This window comes from Rissa tridactyla, chromosome 4 (assembly GCF_028500815.1).
Source record: "Rissa tridactyla isolate bRisTri1 chromosome 4, bRisTri1.patW.cur.20221130, whole genome shotgun sequence".
Taxonomy (NCBI): Eukaryota; Metazoa; Chordata; class Aves; order Charadriiformes; family Laridae; genus Rissa; species Rissa tridactyla.
This window is the reverse complement of record NC_071469.1, coordinates 17448309-17464813: the sequence shown is the minus strand read 5'-3', so window position 1 is coordinate 17464813 and position 16505 is coordinate 17448309. Positions and strand designations below refer to the sequence as shown.

Below are 16505 nucleotides of genomic sequence, written 5' to 3'. Positions count from 1 at the left end.
GACTTTATAAAAAATTTGCCTAGTGGTTCTGGTTTCACCTAAAACTCGTATACTTGCTTCTCTACCTTTTTATTTTGAAGCCTCGTAGGCAGGCGTTAGAAGAACGGAGTCAGACAAATCCTACAACGGTAGTACTATATGCGGTAAACAAACGTAGCAACAGCGAAAACTTCAAACAGCCTCTCATTTGGGAGGCGGGGACTTCGAAATGAAAAAACTGAGACCCCAAAATCCCACACTGCGCTGAGGGAATAGAAGATCGTGGATGAGGTCAAACGAAAGAATCCCGCCTGACCTAAGCGGCTAAGGGTTTGACTCAACCCGAGCACCGCGGGGCGAGAAAGACGAGAGAAACCGTTCACCACAAACAACAGCCCTCCCACCCTCTTCCTCCCCCGCTTCCCCCGTGAGGGCGGGGGAAGGGAGGGCTCGCTGCCAGGCTCCACAGGGCGGGCGAGAGCGGCCATGCCTGTGGCCGGGACGGCTCTGCCCCGCTTCGCCAGACTAAGACCAACGCAGGCTCGCCTCTTCTCTGGGTCCAAACTTCTTAAGCCAGCCTTAAAATGGTGCCTGACCGGGCTGGGCCCGACCCTGTCCGCCAGGCGGCCCCCGCCACCACCCAGCTCCACCCCGGCGCGGGCCCTAACGGCCACCGCACGCGCGCCCCATCCCCGTGCTGCGGTGGCCGACTCGGCCCCTCCGCTGGCCCCTCCACTAGCCCCCGTCGGCCACCCACCGCCCAAAGGCCGACAGCTCCGCTCCGCGGCCCCGCCGCGCCCTTACCTGCCCGCGTCCCCTCACGCCCGCAGAGGCAGCAGCGCCAGCCGCCAAGCTCTCTCGCAGGCTCCCTCGGGCTGCGCCGCCGTCAAGAAAACTCCCACCCATTGGCCAAATCGCAGGCACCTCCCTCAGCAAAAGCGCCGCCGATTGGTCCCAACAGCACCACGGCCACCGCGCCGCACGCGGGCCATGTTGACTATCCGACGGCGCGGCGCTCAGCCAATCAGAGAGCGAGCGCCGATCCGTGGTGGGGGGAGGGGGGCGCGCTGGTGAATATGCGCGCCGGTCTGGCGGCGCGCGGGGAGAGCGCGTGATGCGGGGTGGGGGTTGGGGAGGCGGCTGGTGCCTGCGTCCTTAAAGCGACAGAGGCCGCGCGAGGCGGGGGGGTGGGAGGCAACATGGTGGCGGGCCGTCGTTAGGCGTTGTAGGCCGCGCTCTCGGAACGCGCCGGGAAAGGCCCTCACGGGGCGGCGGGCACCAGCCCAGGCGGAGGGGAGCGACCTCCCGCTGTTGGTGCCGTGGCGGCCGGGTGTCCTTTAACCGCTCCGGCGGCGGCGCCGTGAGCGGTTCGCTGAAAGGCGGCCCTCGGGCTCTGGCGCACTGAGGGAGGGCCGGGGCAGCGTGGCCAGGAGCTGCCGGCGCGCTGCGGTTTGGAGGAGAAGAAGGAGGAGGAGGAGGCGGGCCGAAGTTGCCTCCGGGATGGAAAGGAGCGCTGCATCACTCCCCCGCGTCTGCCTCGGCTGCGGGTTGTTAAAATAATGCGTGCTGAGGGCTGGGAAATGCCGTTTCTGAAGCGGCCGGCGGCCGGCTGCTGGAGTGCGGTGCTGCCTCCCGCTTTCTTCGGCCGCAGAGACAGAGGTAGCAGTGCCTGGCTTCTGCTCAGTCCCCTGCCTGCACCGAAAGGTTGACCGTCCTAGCAGATACACATACATGTGTTTGAAAGGTTGTACTTTAACAAGAATAATAATGTGATCGTGGTTTTAAGAACCTCCCTGTATATCGTCTGCATGGATGAGACTAAATGCTCAAAGTTAAAGGGTAAATCAAAGAGCCGAGTGCTTCCTATTAAAAAAAAAAAAGCCCTTTTTGATGTTTCGGATCGAGCACCTTTTGAAAGTGCAGATGTTGCACATGTTAGCCTTTACAGCATTGTTTCCTAGTCTAGATATGGACATAATTTCCACTTCTGTAACAGAACAAAACAAAAAAAGGGCACCAAACAACCAAAGAAACCCTAACAGCCCAGCTTCTGCCTAACAGCTGAGCTTCTGTTCGTGTGGTGATTTGTAAGCAGCAGATGCTGCGTCGCACAGTGTTAGGAAAAGTGCAGTTTCAGCATCTGAGGCCACAAGAGTTTTAGTAATCTTTCACTCTGTAGGAAAAACCTCTAACCCTTCATTGTGTCAATGGATTCCCTTGTTCGAAAAAAAGTTTTCTGCAGGTCTGCAACTTAGTCTTGGATTTCAAGTAATTAATGACTAGGGTTTATCATCACTATCCTTTCACAGGCAAAATTAAAATTTGGAAATGATGAGACCAATTTTTTTATTAATTAACAACTAATCAATGCATTAATGTTGGATTAATTCAGTTACTGTAGGAATTTAAGTGACAGGAATAACCAAGGAACCGTTGGTTAAATAGGTACTAACACTGTAATTAATGAGTAAGATAACTTTGAATTACATTCAAACAGCTAAAGAACTGCAGGAACGTTCCAGAGTCAGTCGCACAAACAAGCAGATTTGGTGGACCAGAGGACATGCTCAGTGGAAGGTTCTTCTTCCACTCCTTTTCTTTGCTTTTAGCTCCCTTTCCCTGTTTCTCCAAACCAGTCCTTTTTCTATACTTTCTTTTTTATACTTGCATGAGTTCTTATTTGTGACAACTTTATTCATGATAGCAGCTACACTTAATTCTCAGTCTTCCAAAGAAGAACATAATGAAGTCTGAAAGGAGGATTTATCCAACAGTATTCCTACTTCACGCTTTTGTTCTTGCTGCTGCTGGTTCACAGCTCTCAAGTACGCTTTTAAGCTTTTTCTGTCAATCTCCATTTTGTTAAAAGCTATTTCTCCTTTTCACCCAGAAGACATCTGGAGTACAAAGTCCAAACTTTGTCTCCTACAAAGATGTAGGAAGTTTTGCTAGAGTAGGTGATGTAGCTGCATCTTTCTGCTGTTGCTGGAATACACCGCAGCCCTATTCAGACTATTTGTTGCACTACTGCTTCTTCTGTGGCACGTGTAGAGTTTGTCCCTCTGCACTAGTCACTGTCTTGTTAATGCAATTTTCATAAGTGGTGCAAACCCTGAATTAAATTAAAATTAGGATGGTCTTGTAAAAGTAGGTTTGGTTTCTTCTGGACCAATTATTGAAGCCTTGAAAGAGGCCAGAGTGCTGTAAGTATCTGTCTCTGTCCACTGATGTGTATCAAAGTAAACATACATTTAAATTACTTTACTTCCTTGGATTGTTACTGCCCCTCTCCAAAGGCATCAATCTCCCATGATTAATGAGGGATTTTTGCTGACCGTTTTCTAACCTTTTGTAGTACCGTGGCAGACTTTAGGACTGTGGATAAGGCACAATCTGTGGAGTCATCTTGCTGTCAGGTGCTCCTACCCTGCAGAGAGCTGCAAAAAGACATTTGCTGAATCACCATGGCTTGATTTAAACACCCAGCCTAGCATATAAGAGAGCTTGGAGAACCAAAACTGAGAGAAGGGATTATGGCAGAGCTGCTGCACAGATGCACCAGACACTGGAGAGAAAGCTTAGGCTGAGATCTGTAACTGGCATTAAAATGTCTGTGTCTTCTGCCCTTGGGTGGGTATTAATGGAAACTGCTCTCACTTAGTGAGATGCCAGACATTCACAGCCTAATTTGAGAGATAAGACTTAGCTGTCGATGACTTTTTCTGGAGGGGGAGGAAGTACTTTGATCATGGCTAAGTGGAGTCTTGGTACTAAATAGCTAATGTGCTTCTTAATTAATTTGTTCTGTCTCCAGAGACATGTTAAGTACTATGCATGTGATACAGTGTCCTGCATAGAAATTGCCCTGTGAAATCAGAGAGAGGAGTAAAAATTCCTTTCCATATTTGTGTGGTAGAAATAGCGTAATTAAAGTGGGAGCTAAAGTTGGTCCAACAACTATCCAGCACCTGAAAATCCTAGCTTAAAACATAGAAAAAGAAGCTGAAGGTATGTACTCTATGTGGCAGGGATTTGCTTATTTGCACATTTAAAATGCATCAGTGGTTTCCTGGAACAGTGGACAGCAAATACAAACATTAAAGAGGGCAAAGAGAGTATCATAAATGTAATTGGGCACTCATTAGTTTAAAGTCTGTGAAAAGATCGGTGGTAACAAGACCAGATTGAACATTCCACAGATTTTTTTCTACCAGTATCTGAACAAACTGAGTGATGGAGGAACTTGTTCTCTTTAGTGGAGCAGTATTCATGTTTGATGTTAATGTGAATATTCACATTAGAAAGGCTGAAAGGCACACTCTGAGCAAAAGACACAAACAAAATTTGCTACTGCCAAGTTTGGCCTTCAGCCAAGGGTGCAATTAAAAACAGAAACAACACACTTGTACCTTGCCTTGCCATCTCTGAATAAATTCTTTGATAGGTGGCAATGAAAAAGCTTCGTGTTGTATAAACCAATATGAGCTCCATGTTTCAGAAAATTAAAATATTAAAAAATTCCAAGATTTTGCTATGAGGGTTTTCATTTTCATAGTGCTTATAAAAATCACATTCCAGACTGTCTTCCCTGAGCATGTGTATGCATACGTGCACATTTTAAAATAAATTAAAAAATTAAATACTGTGGAGTCTGTCCTCTCCTTTTTCCTTGCTGAGAAAGACAAGTGACTAAGACACTGAATGCAGACCATTGCTGTTGCATTCTCTTCTGGTTGCCAGGTCACTCTCACTAAGCAAGTGCAGTGGAATTCACTTAAGTGCCACCTTGATGGATTGCCAGGGAAGAGGTATTGTGCTGTGCCTTTCAGTGATTGCACAGATCAATTGGCACACCTTCACCAAAAAAGTCATCTTAAACAGCGTGCATCCAAGCCTGGCTGCAGCAGTCTTTGTTTCCTAGCAGGTTTTTTTTTTAACTAGGACTTCATGCATAGTGTTATTTTTTTGCTAAATTGTGGCTGCATAAAGGATAAAAGTAACTGATCTGTAGTAGCTCTGGAGCTGGGTTGGGTTTTTTTTTTTTGTTACAAATTCTAGGAGAGCAAGTCTATTTTTCTGTCTCTTTGCCAAGGTCATTGTTTTTCTTATCCTGCTGCTCTTGAAAAAAAAAGGAACTCAAAATATGGGGAAAACTCTGATTTTATTTGGAGAGAATGAATTAACTTCCTGTTTGTGTATGTATCAAGGTAAAATATTTTAGCAGCTTCTTTACAGGAGTTGCCAATTTGTGTGCTGTTTTTTTTTTAATAGAAAATACTTGGGCCTGTCAACAAACTCACAGATGCTTCCATGAAGCAAATATTTTCCTTGCTGACAATGCTGACTTCCAAGGACAGCTGAAACAGATAGGAAGAGAAAATTGTAACTGAAAGACCAGTTCAAGTATGGGAAGAAAAGTTCAAGCATGGTAAGGTTTTGAGGGCTTTACTGCTGGAAGAGTCAAGTGACAAGTTTGCTTGAAGAAGGCAGCTTTGAAAATGCATGAACTAGATAGCAAAGCACTATAAAAAGCAGGGGAGAATAAGTAGCTGTGTGGAAGAACAATGATCACCCAAGACACAAGGTGAGCCTGAAGAGGAGAAGATTTCAAAGGCTCTGATCCTTATGATGTCTATGAACAGAATCCCATTGATTTTAGGAGACTTTTGATTGTGTTCAAAGGGAATTCAAAGACAGGAATGCTGTTATGCTGTAGCAGAAGAGAAAGATGACTTTAGCAGCACTGATGTTTCAGATAAGGATTCTTTCACAGAATGGCAGGGGTTGGAAAGGGCCTCTAGAGATCATCTAGTCCAAACCCCCTGCTAAAGCAGGTTCACCTAGAGCAGGTTGCACAGGATCGTGTCCAGGTGAGTTTTGAATGTCTCCAGAGGAAACTCCACAACGACTTTCAAATCATCTCAATTTAAAACCATCAAATTGACAATCAGACAAAACACAGAAATGGCAAGCATGAGCTAAATAATTTTGGGTGTAGAATAAGACCTTAGTGAGGCAGTAAATACAGCAGAGATCCCTATCTGAAATGACCAACTATGAATTTAAAAAAAAAATTGAGGGAGGAAGCAGTGCGTACATGCAGGAAACATACAGAAAAAAACTAAGATAACCTTTAGAGAATGCAAGTCTGAAATGCTCCTAAGATCTATGCAAGGAGAGTTGTTCCAGAAACAAAATGAAGCATTTGGGAAGGGAAAAGGGCATTTTGTTTAAAATTCTTCTACATTGATGCAGTAGATAAACCATGGAATAGGATGAGGTTCTACTAAAAACATAGCAGGAGAAGAAAAAAATGGGGGGGGGGTGCGGGCAGGGAGGGAGGAGCCAGGATGTTTTCCTGGATATGTCATAAAGAAATTAGAATCCAGGACAGCAATGGATTAACAGCATCTTCTCCATAGTTACATACTAACTACCTTTAAGCAGTGCTAACTCAGATCACCAAGAAGTAATTTATGCAGTAGCAAATTACTGTCACTATTTGACATTAAGTAGCAACATCAGAAGCAATTCACCTTCAGGAAAGTGAAGTCTATGCTGTGGTTAGAAATGATCCAGGTCTAGGATTCCTGGTAAAGTTTGGAAAACTAGCCCTGGAATCTGTCTAGGACTGCAGGGAGTTTGGAATTGGAGAACCTTATCTGTCTGAGAAGTAGCATCTTGTGACTGCAGCCTAGGCACATCCCATCCCTTCCTGGATACTCTGAGTGCACATGTGTCTTGAGGGAGCATGCTGGGAAGAAAATGATGAGCTGATCATGTTGAAGGGGGTTAGAATCTAGAATGGTGTAAAAACGCAAATGATCCTCCTCTTTTTACAGACCAAAGGGTGGAGAAGCTGCCCTCATGGCTGTGGCTGTCTGTCTGAAGTACCACTGTGCAGTTTAAACATGCATTTATACATTTAATTAGAAACTAGCAGAATAATCAAGTATTGAATGCAAAATGAATTAAATTAGTAATAGCAAGCTAAAGGAAAAGCTTTGTAAACCACATTTCAAAAATATGGACTATTTGTGGAATAAAGCTCAGCTTTATATTCTTCCCGTTATACAAAGGTCACTTACAACTTGTACTTAACAACAGATTTTATTTCTGCATACAAGATGCATATGCTTTACTGACCTTAACATTATGTATGTTTTCAAAGGCAAATACAGACAAGCTAGAAAAAAAACCTACTTGACCTTCTGTTACTCCAAATACGTTAATTCCTCAGGAGGAGGAATATAAATACAAAAATATAAGGATAAAGCAATGTTTTAACTCTTAAGTAAGGAAAGGAACGTAGCCTAATCATTATAGCATGAACATAAGGGTTGAGAGAACAGAGGTGTCACAGTATGACCTCCTGCAAGTCACCTTGAGGCTTAAGAATACTGGATGAATATAGTTCATATTGGATGCTTAGCTGTTACGTGCAGTTCTGAAGTAGGTGAGATATTTTTTAGGATTTCATGAACTTTAGTTAATTTAGTAGCTACTGCCAGTGAAATGAATTATTAGGCAACAGAGAACTGTCCTTGCAGACATAATGTAACCACGCTACATTGGAAAAGTTATTAACTCAGGGTTAAATTGTCACGTTAAAAACATCAGTCTTGAATAGCAAACAACTTATAGCTGTATTGCCTAATTGCAAACCAATCCACAAACTGTATCTCAGTTAGAAACCCTCTGTTAATTCCCTTTGGCTCTGAACAGTTAATTAGGTACTGAGTACTTTGGGTAATCAGGTGCTTTGGCAGTATCCCTGTTTCCTTGGAGCAACAGCTCCAAGATCACACCACCCTCCACCATTATCCCTTCATGTCTTTCCCACCTGTTTGTTCAATGCAGGTGCATTTGCCTTTTACTTACCCATTTGATTGCAACTGCAGGTTGAGCAAAGATGATGACCTGTTCCCTTTTGCAACAAAGGGAGTGTTAGCTTCTACTATGCAAAGTGTTCTGGGTATACTTATGAGAGTTTTTAATAATAGCAGCTAGAGTAAGTATCATAGTGGAACTACCCAGTTTTTCCTGCTTATGTAAAGATACTAAAGTCATCTGGAAAATACTGTTCTTACTGTAGGACAAATTACTCAGCTCCCATTTAGTAGTAAATTTTGCTGACTGTGACATATTACAGAATGCAAACTACAGTGGGACTTAGATAGAGATCAGTATGCAGGACAAATTAACCAACGCCTGGACAGCTATAATAAACAAGAATCCTTATGTGGATTTGCTGACTGAGCAGCACCTTCCCAAATAGAACTGGCAACCATTCAACCTGCTACTGTTGTTGTGAAGAAACTTCTTACAGGTTGGCTTTTTTTTTTAAAGAATGGATTTTTATTGACTTTCCAGATGACATTATTAATCCACGTAAACAGGATTTTTACTTTGCACATAATAGAAAGTGTAAACAGAAATTTGAGCATCAGTATATGCTCACTTCTTCAACGCTGACCCAGCACTCGCCTTCTAAAAAAAGTCCTGTTGTTTTCAATTTGCACTTCCATTCTGAACCATTTGTAGATACTCCTTGTACAGCTTTTCTTGGGTTTCATAAAGTTTCTTTAGCTTCTTAATTTGACCTTTGCTGAGTTCTTTGCCTTCTGTATCATGGGTGGGAAATCCCTGAATATTAAAAAAAAAAGATAATATTTAAGATAAATTCTTGGACTGCTTTTGCTCCTTATGGAACAGTGTTTTAATAAGATAGGGGGATAATGTCAAGCTGTCAGGATGGGGTGCATCTTGGCTAATTTTAGTTGCCCAGAAGTTTGACAACTAACTTTGATTATTTGTGTATGTTCCCTTCCTAGTTAATGAAGGGGCAAAGGGTGTATTTATTGTCTGTCCTGTTCTAAGTAAGGGAAGCTTAGACAACTAACTTCTAGATGGTTATAGTTAAGAGAATAATGACTAATCCCTAAACAGATGGCTTAGAGACCGCTTTTAATCATACTAGCATATTGAATCCAAAGCTTAAAGCAAAAGCAGTAAAAGATTTGTTTTATTGATGGAGAAAGTATGATACGAGTTTTTATGCACATTTTCCTTGGCTTGCAGGGGTATTTTCCAGTGTTTACACTTTCCATTCTTACTTGCCCCCAGGGCCCGTATTTGTGGGTGAGAGGACAGGTAGAAGCAGGATCAATGTCCCAGATTAAGAGCTGCAGAAACAGTGCTTTATGATTTCCAAGTAACACCTTTTATCCTCAAGGGGAGCAATCAAGAGCCAAGTGGCAGAACCAAAAAGGAAGCACAGGACCTCTCTGAAAAACATGGCTCTGTCTATCAGTTCTGGCGGAGTTGGGGAGTTTGTACTTGCAAGTGAATTCCTTGCCTTGCAACAGAGTAGTAAATCTGTGAACACACATCATACATGTTCCTATCTACAGGGAATTTTGCTCTGCAATGAGAGGGGCCAAAGGAGACCGATGTACAATGAAAATAGCCTTGAAATGATAGATAATAGTTAAGAGAGCCTTGCTCCCCAATGCAAGATATACGCAATAAAATTAATATATTGCCTTTTCTTTGTCTCCTTCCCTCCTCCCGCTATGTTAATAGCACTGCCCTGGAGGTTTTGGAACAAGATTGGCTATGTACACATTCAGTTAAGTGTGTACAACTAGTGGGGAAGAAAAACTAGTCTCTATCTAAAGAAAAGTCTCTTACGTTTTCATCAAACTTGGAATATTTGTCATGTTCTGATTTAAACATTTCATGTGGTGGAATCTTCATTTTCGCCAGTTTTGCCGCCTGTAATATAAAACGTGCATTAACTGCATTAGCATCACAGTTAATTACTGACAACCTGTCACGTATGCAAAAGGAAAAGTAGACTATAATTTGCAAATGAAAGAGCATTTCATTCACAATTGTTTATCATGTTAGAAGAAGCTTCAGTGAGGAACAACCCAATAAGTCTTAGCTATGCTTGTCTGGGGGAAAAAATATGTTTTATATCTGTAAAGAACCACTTAATAAAATAGATGCATTGAATAGATGAACTCAAAACTCACTTATGTACTCCAAAAACTACATCTGATTTCTGCTAATTTGGTTCCTTAGTGTTTTAGGTGTAAACACAAAGTGAATAGTTGCTATGAGTAAAGAATATTCAGCAATTAAATCATTGCAAAGGGAACCACCTTTATCAACAGTTTCCTGCTGACAAGCCCAGGTTTCTATGCAGTTCACAGCAGGATCAGGATGCAAGTAATTGCGCTGAAAAAAACCTGAACTTTCACTTATCTGTAAACAAGCACATCTCAGAATCCTTTCCAAGTAATTTATGCCCAGTGTAAGGGAATCACCTTTTTGAAAGAATGCAAAAAAGCTACTTGGAATTTGTGGATGATAAATGCTATTTATCTGGTTTTCTCTTTGTACATGGTGATCTCTAAAAGTTTACTTCCTCTTTTAACTCAGGAGTACATTTCTTGTACTGTTATAGTCATCAGCACAGTAAACAATCTTTTCTTCTTATGAGTTCATCTCCTCCGGCTGCCTACTCCTCATCCAAAGCCTAAAACCTTTGATCTATCTCAATTCCAACAGTAGAGATAAATTATTTTCTTTTTACAAAGCACTACATTTCAGAGTTTAATCACAGGGAACACGTGGATTCTTAAGAGAAAAAAAAACTCCTATTTTCACACATAGAAATGGAAGAAAATAATAAATGACATAAGCAAAATCTTCTCTAACAGGCATGTAAGACACTGCTTTGGCAATTAAAGAAGTAATACTGTCTATACACTGAAGTAAGTGCTACAAATTCTCCTCAGAAGCTTTTGTAGTCTTTAGTTGCGTTTTCAAAGATGGCTTCTCTGAAATAGGAGCTGTATATTCAAATCTGAACTCAAAGCCAAAGTCATTCTAAGCAGGAAACTGTAGACAAAAAAATAAATAAATGGAGGCCCAGTTAAGGCCGGGCAGAGCGCCTGTGTTCTAATGTAATCTTTCCTACACGTGACTATTGCTGTTAACACTTTTCTTCAAAACCAGATTAAAAGGATCTGAACACTTACTTCCTGCTCTTGTTTTTTCCTGGCTGCTTCTTCTTTCTTCCTTTTTTTCTCTTCTTCAATCTATGAAAGGCAATGTTAATGAGTAAAAGGTAACTAACTACTTCATTTGGTTGTTTTCTACAAATCTGAGCCAGCTAGCTCCCCTGGATATCTAATTACAGACAGAACTGGCAGCATGACCTGCAGCAAAACCATCATGCCTTATAATTAGGATTGTCTGATACTTCCCACTGTATGACTTTGATTTCTTTGCTTTAATTCACAGTTAAACCAGTTTTAACTGTTCAGAATGCATTTTGCATGCAAAGTGTATACATATAAAAGAATTCCTACAAAGCCCGCAAAAGCGATGGTCCTGCCATTCCACAGGGAAAAATGTTTTGCAAATGACTTCAAAAAAAAGACCATATTTCGCTGATATTTTAAGCTCTTGCCTCAAACTGTGAAGACATTACAGTTTCTCAAGAAGCAGCTGTATCCCTCGATGTTCCTAGGGAAACAACTATCCAAATTTAGCCAACTTATAAAACTTTAATAAAAATAAAAATCTCATCTTGCACTTGCTTAGGAGAGACCTATCAGTTCTCCAAGGGTTCTGACAGTACTGCCCTGTTTCCAGGGAAAATGTACTCTAGCTGTGGGTTCCACCCAGCAGCTACATACAAACTGCTTTCAAATGTCTTTTTGTTGAAAACATCTGGAATTGGCTGAAACTACATTTTTTTTCTCCCTTTTCTAAAATACATCTACATGGAAGAAGAAATGTTGGAAAGTCTTCCAGACAGTTTTAGGCATGATGGAATTTTATTATTTGTTAAAACTGAAGACAGACATATGAAGTGTTACCTTCGGATGTTACAAAGCCAAATATTAACGCTAGGAAGTGCCACAAGGAGGGCTTCTGTACAGACCTTGTGCATGTGGACTAGAATTCACAATCTTTATATAGTAACACGTGAATTCTTACCCCCACACCCTGAACATCTCACTCATCCATACTACATAAATTAAGATTTAGCCAGTGCATTTTGTTCTCACATATCAGATAAATACAGTCTAGTCCTATGGAAAATGTCAACTTCATTTTTACAGACAAAAGAAGTCTCGTTGGAGTTGTTCTTCCAGAGAGATAAGACAGTATGCATGCAATACGCAACATCCCAACCTTAGAGGTATTCATTAGGTCCCATACAAAATTTTCAAGAAGCTACTGTTTCAAAAATTCTTTTCCTGAACACACTTAAATTTTAATATCAATTCTCTTATGTTATTTGCTGTGTTGCTAGTCTGTTAAGATTTTTCTTACAAGTTATCAAATAAATGTAAAAGTATCTATAGCTTACACATTACTTTAAAGTTAAAAAATATAGAAAGCTTAAAATAATAACCTTTTTCTTTTCTTCTCTTTCTTTCAATAACGTGTCCTTATCCACTAATTTCACCACAGTTGGAAGTCCTAAAGAAGCAAAAACAGATGAATGAGTTTCCAATGCTTGAATAAACGTATTTACTCTATGATAACTGTTTTCTTTTTCCAATTGGAATGCAAATACAACTGAGTAACTATTCAAAAGTGACCAAGAAATTAGGTGCTACAGAAAAAGATTGCAATGTAGGTTTTTATATTTTTTACATTTATTCCAGTAAAACAGTTCTGTAATATATATTCATACATCAGAAATATTATATGCTACAGCTTTGCAGTCCTTGACTTTGTTGGATTATTCCAGCTTAGTCTTGACAGGTTGTTTTCCCACTTCTTATGAAAATAGTAAGAGTATGAAAACAGCTACCTACGAAGTGGCAAGACATATAATTGCATACCTTCATGATCTTCAAATCGAACACCAAGTTCAGGAAGGATGTCATCTCGAAGAGCATCACTCAACTGCAGCACTTCAGTTACTATAGAGCATGAAAAGTACTTTTAGTGAAGTAAGATTTGGTGAAAGTATACTTCTATCCTGCTACACAGTTATTTAAATTCAATTAAGAAATTGCCGCTCTCTCACATAGGCCAGAGAAAGGTCTTTTGTTTTAAAGTGATAAACCTTTCAAGTAAGTTCTGCCTTCTTGCTCCTACATGGAGAAGCAGCCTGTTTCTTTGCAGGGACTTGAGATTCATAAATTTCTTCCAAGACATCCTCATTGTTCCTTAAGGGGAACAGAAAGAAAATCCAAGGCAATTCAGAAATGATGCAACAATTCTACCAGGCTATAGTGGAAGGGTATATGACTCAGGAAGATCCTAATGGTTGCTGTATGATTTCCAATAAGAAGGGTTAAGAACGCTATTTTAGAAAAATCACAAATAAACATACCCTGTGCTACATCTAACAGTGCCTTTGAAGAACTATGATTTTGTTGGTTTGATAACTACATATACACGTCTCAGAGTTACTGTAATCCAAACATCCTCTTTTTCTACAGATAGTTATCTTTACCACCTACTCTGACCAAGCTGTTTTTTTCAAGCAAGCTAGTTGCAGCAGAACAGAGAATTTTGATTTGGCTTTCTGGATGCTGATCAGGATATCACGACTAACATTCTTTTTTTTTTTTCTTGCAAACTTATCAAAGAGTCTTTGATGACAGCAAATGGTTAAGAACTCAAGATTTAGCTGAAATAGATGCTATCAGGGCTTAAGAGGAAAACAAGTCTTCATACAAGATATTTACTTGGATGAGAAATTGTATCAGCTGAGAAGCAGCAGAACAGTTAAGAGGAACGAAACGCATCAAGACGACCAAGTATGTTGCTGTTGTGAACTTAATTCAGTGACATTTCTCATGGACAGTCTTGTATTTAGGAGGAAATGCTTACCAAGTCTGACAAGACAGGTACTTGGGTTAGATGATACCATGTGCTTATAATAAACACGTGTTTTCCCTTTCAGCAACTCTCATCTGGTTAAACCTAAGAAGTAATAGGGGTCTCAAAGGTAATAATTCTGGCAGTAGAAGCTACCATCCAGACATTGTATTAAACACTGCACATATCAGTAGATATAAGTACCATACCTGAGCCTTCATCTCTTCCATAATTCTCAGAGCCTCAGAGAGCTGAAGAGTGAACAGAGCACTGACTATCCTAATACCATAAAAAGGAACAGTCACCCTATTTCATTGCCTGGCAGTATTCTCTGACTCTCTCTTTGTATAGGGAAACATTGCAGTTTATAGAAGCTCTTTTGTCTGCCATGAAATAAGTCGTTATTTTTCTTGATCCAGAGCAGTTATACACAGTGAACCACATTCATGTTTGATGCAACTCTAAATAAGCCATTAAGATAAACAAGGGATAAGATTACCTCACTGGCTGTTAACAGTAAAAGGTGTTGACTCTAATCTAGGCAAAGAATTACACATATCATGTCAAGGATGTATCAGATACACCTACTGCTTATTCAATAAAACAGCGTCTGCTCAGTTACAAATATTTACTTATCAGAAATCATGAATAATTGAAAGTTTAAGAAGAAATCCATCAAGGTAGAGAATAAGGAGAAATTAATAAAAAAACATGTATTATTTATGAAAGGACACATCCTCTGATATCCAGAGGAGTCAGCACTGTGCTTCTTAGGGCTGAAATGTGCCTGTTCTTTTCATGTGGTACCTCCAGAGGAAAGGCGCGTAGGGGTTGGGTAGGGGGTTGTTTATAGGCTGTTCCAAGACATAAGCGTTATCCTCACTGAGGACAGTGACCAGGAAACCAGTGGGATAGTACTTTATCACCAGTGCCCATAAACACCCTGGCAGCTTGGCACTCCTTGAGCCTGTGACTATTTGCCAGACTTCTTTTCACATTTTCTGTGAATTTCAAGCCAAAGAGTATCAGATGTGAAACAGATGTTGTGCTGTTGTAAATGGGAACAATGTGAAATGGGAATGCTGGATGTTAAGACTGGCAGTGAAAGACAAGAGCAGGCAATGATCAAGTTTGTCCCAATTCTGATCAACTCATGATGTATTAGGAAGAGGGCAGAGGGCTTTTGACTGTGTCCTAGAAGCAGCTTAGGGCAAGATATGGGATGGCACCAGCACCCACGGCAGGAAACAAAGATGCAGGCAGAGTTCAGTCATGGACATCTTTACCACAGAGTAGTCAATTTAAGCAGAAGTCTTGAGGTAAGTAACAAACAACTGAAGAGACTTGCTCCTGTTTAAACATCTGAATAACAATTTGCTGCTAATGAGAATTCTGAAGCATTGGGGGCTGCACTGGAACAAAGATCTGCTCCAGTGTCCATCCTTGCAGAGACAACTATACGGGGTCTTTGCAGTTTGTCAGGTACTCAAGTAAAACGTCAGGATGTGCAATATAGAGATGTCTTTTGCAGAGATTTTCTGCATTTCTTTCCCTTATACAGTTAGCACAGTGTTTTCTTTCTTCTGTTTATCATTATTGCTAGATATGTTCACAAAGTAAGTCAAGACAACTGCAAACGATCAGTGCAGGTCTCCAGTTTGACTACTAAATAAGCTGATAAAATAGAGAATTTATTTTACTAATGTGTTTGAATGTTAGCCATTCTGGATGATGGTAACATTTTTGTAGATTGTATACATTTTGATTCTTACCAAACCCCATAGTTTTACAAATGTGAAATGCTTTTAAATATAGATACATTTTTAAAAGTTATGTGTACATGGATGTGGATATCTGTATTCCTCTGCAGGTTTTAAAGAAGCAGCATACTTTTTATTTAACTTCTAAGAATACTTAAAGCAATTCAGATCATGTTAATTAGTATTTAACACCATCCTGCCAGCATCAGGCTATGATGGGGAAACTCCCATCATGTACAACCATGTACAGGCAATATCCCCAGCCATTAATTAGAACAATTTCTACAGTAATTTAACACTTCCTGCAAGAAAGAATTTAATGGGTATAGAGAAACAAATTAGTAGCATGTCAGTACTGGTCCTGCCAAGCGCCACTCAGCTTCCATGTATCAAACAGTTGAATGAAAAGTGCCTCCCTGGTCAAACTGCAGAGTGCTATAACCACTCCATACCTCAAACAAAGAGCAACTAGATCCAGCTTTATTCTTTCTGCCCAATTTATTTCAGGCAAAAAATCAATACCTTCCAAGTAAGAAATTAAAGTGCCAGTACGTAGTCTAGCACTTAGTACATTCTAAACGTGAGCTACAAGAAGCCCCCTGATATTTAACTCTTGCCACTGTTAAGAGTGAGGAACGGTTTAGCTCAACCACCAGAAAGCAAGCGAAAAAAAAAAACCTCATCTAAAACGAGTATTTACATTAAATACTGAAGGACCAAAGGTCACATTTTTGGCTGAGGATATACACACAAACTTCTTGAATTAATTCCAATTACAGAAAATATTTGCTTTTGGAACCAATAAGCCTATTTCTTGGCATCAATTAGCCTATTGGAGTTTGAAAGTAATAGCTAAGTAGTCACATTAACAAATACAGTTTTGTGCTTTTAAGGTAAACTTAT

General features: G+C 40.6%; 2 protein-coding genes across 7 annotated transcripts in view; both read right to left on the bottom strand.

Moving 5' to 3' along the window:
- NAP1L4 (nucleosome assembly protein 1 like 4) overlaps window positions 1-926 on the bottom strand; it is a 28671-nt gene extending 27745 nt beyond the window's left edge. For 4 of the 5 annotated variants that reach the window (XR_008465891.1, XR_008465892.1, XM_054198126.1 and 1 more), the window contains exon 1: window positions 784-900. Coding sequence is in view for 2 of the 5 variants with exons in the window: in XM_054198126.1 (XP_054054101.1) it covers window positions 784-885 (102 nt within the window). In the remaining 3 variants the exon portion in view is untranslated. Of the gene's footprint in view, window positions 1-783 lie in introns of all 5 variants that reach the window. The other variant, XM_054198127.1, reaches the window with a different exon arrangement.
- A 6144-nt stretch (window positions 927-7070) lies between these two features.
- CARS1 (cysteinyl-tRNA synthetase 1) overlaps window positions 7071-16505 on the bottom strand; it is a 37626-nt gene continuing 28191 nt past the window's right edge. For both annotated transcript variants that reach the window (XM_054199277.1, XM_054199276.1), the window contains 5 exons: window positions 12855-12935; window positions 12419-12486; window positions 11031-11090; window positions 9673-9756; window positions 7071-8625 (listed from right to left, as the gene is read on the bottom strand). In XM_054199277.1, the coding sequence (XP_054055252.1) occupies window positions 8491-8625; window positions 9673-9756; window positions 11031-11090; window positions 12419-12486; window positions 12855-12935 (428 nt within the window). In that variant the 3' untranslated portion in view covers window positions 7071-8490. The remainder of the gene's footprint in view (window positions 8626-9672; window positions 9757-11030; window positions 11091-12418; window positions 12487-12854; window positions 12936-16505) is intronic.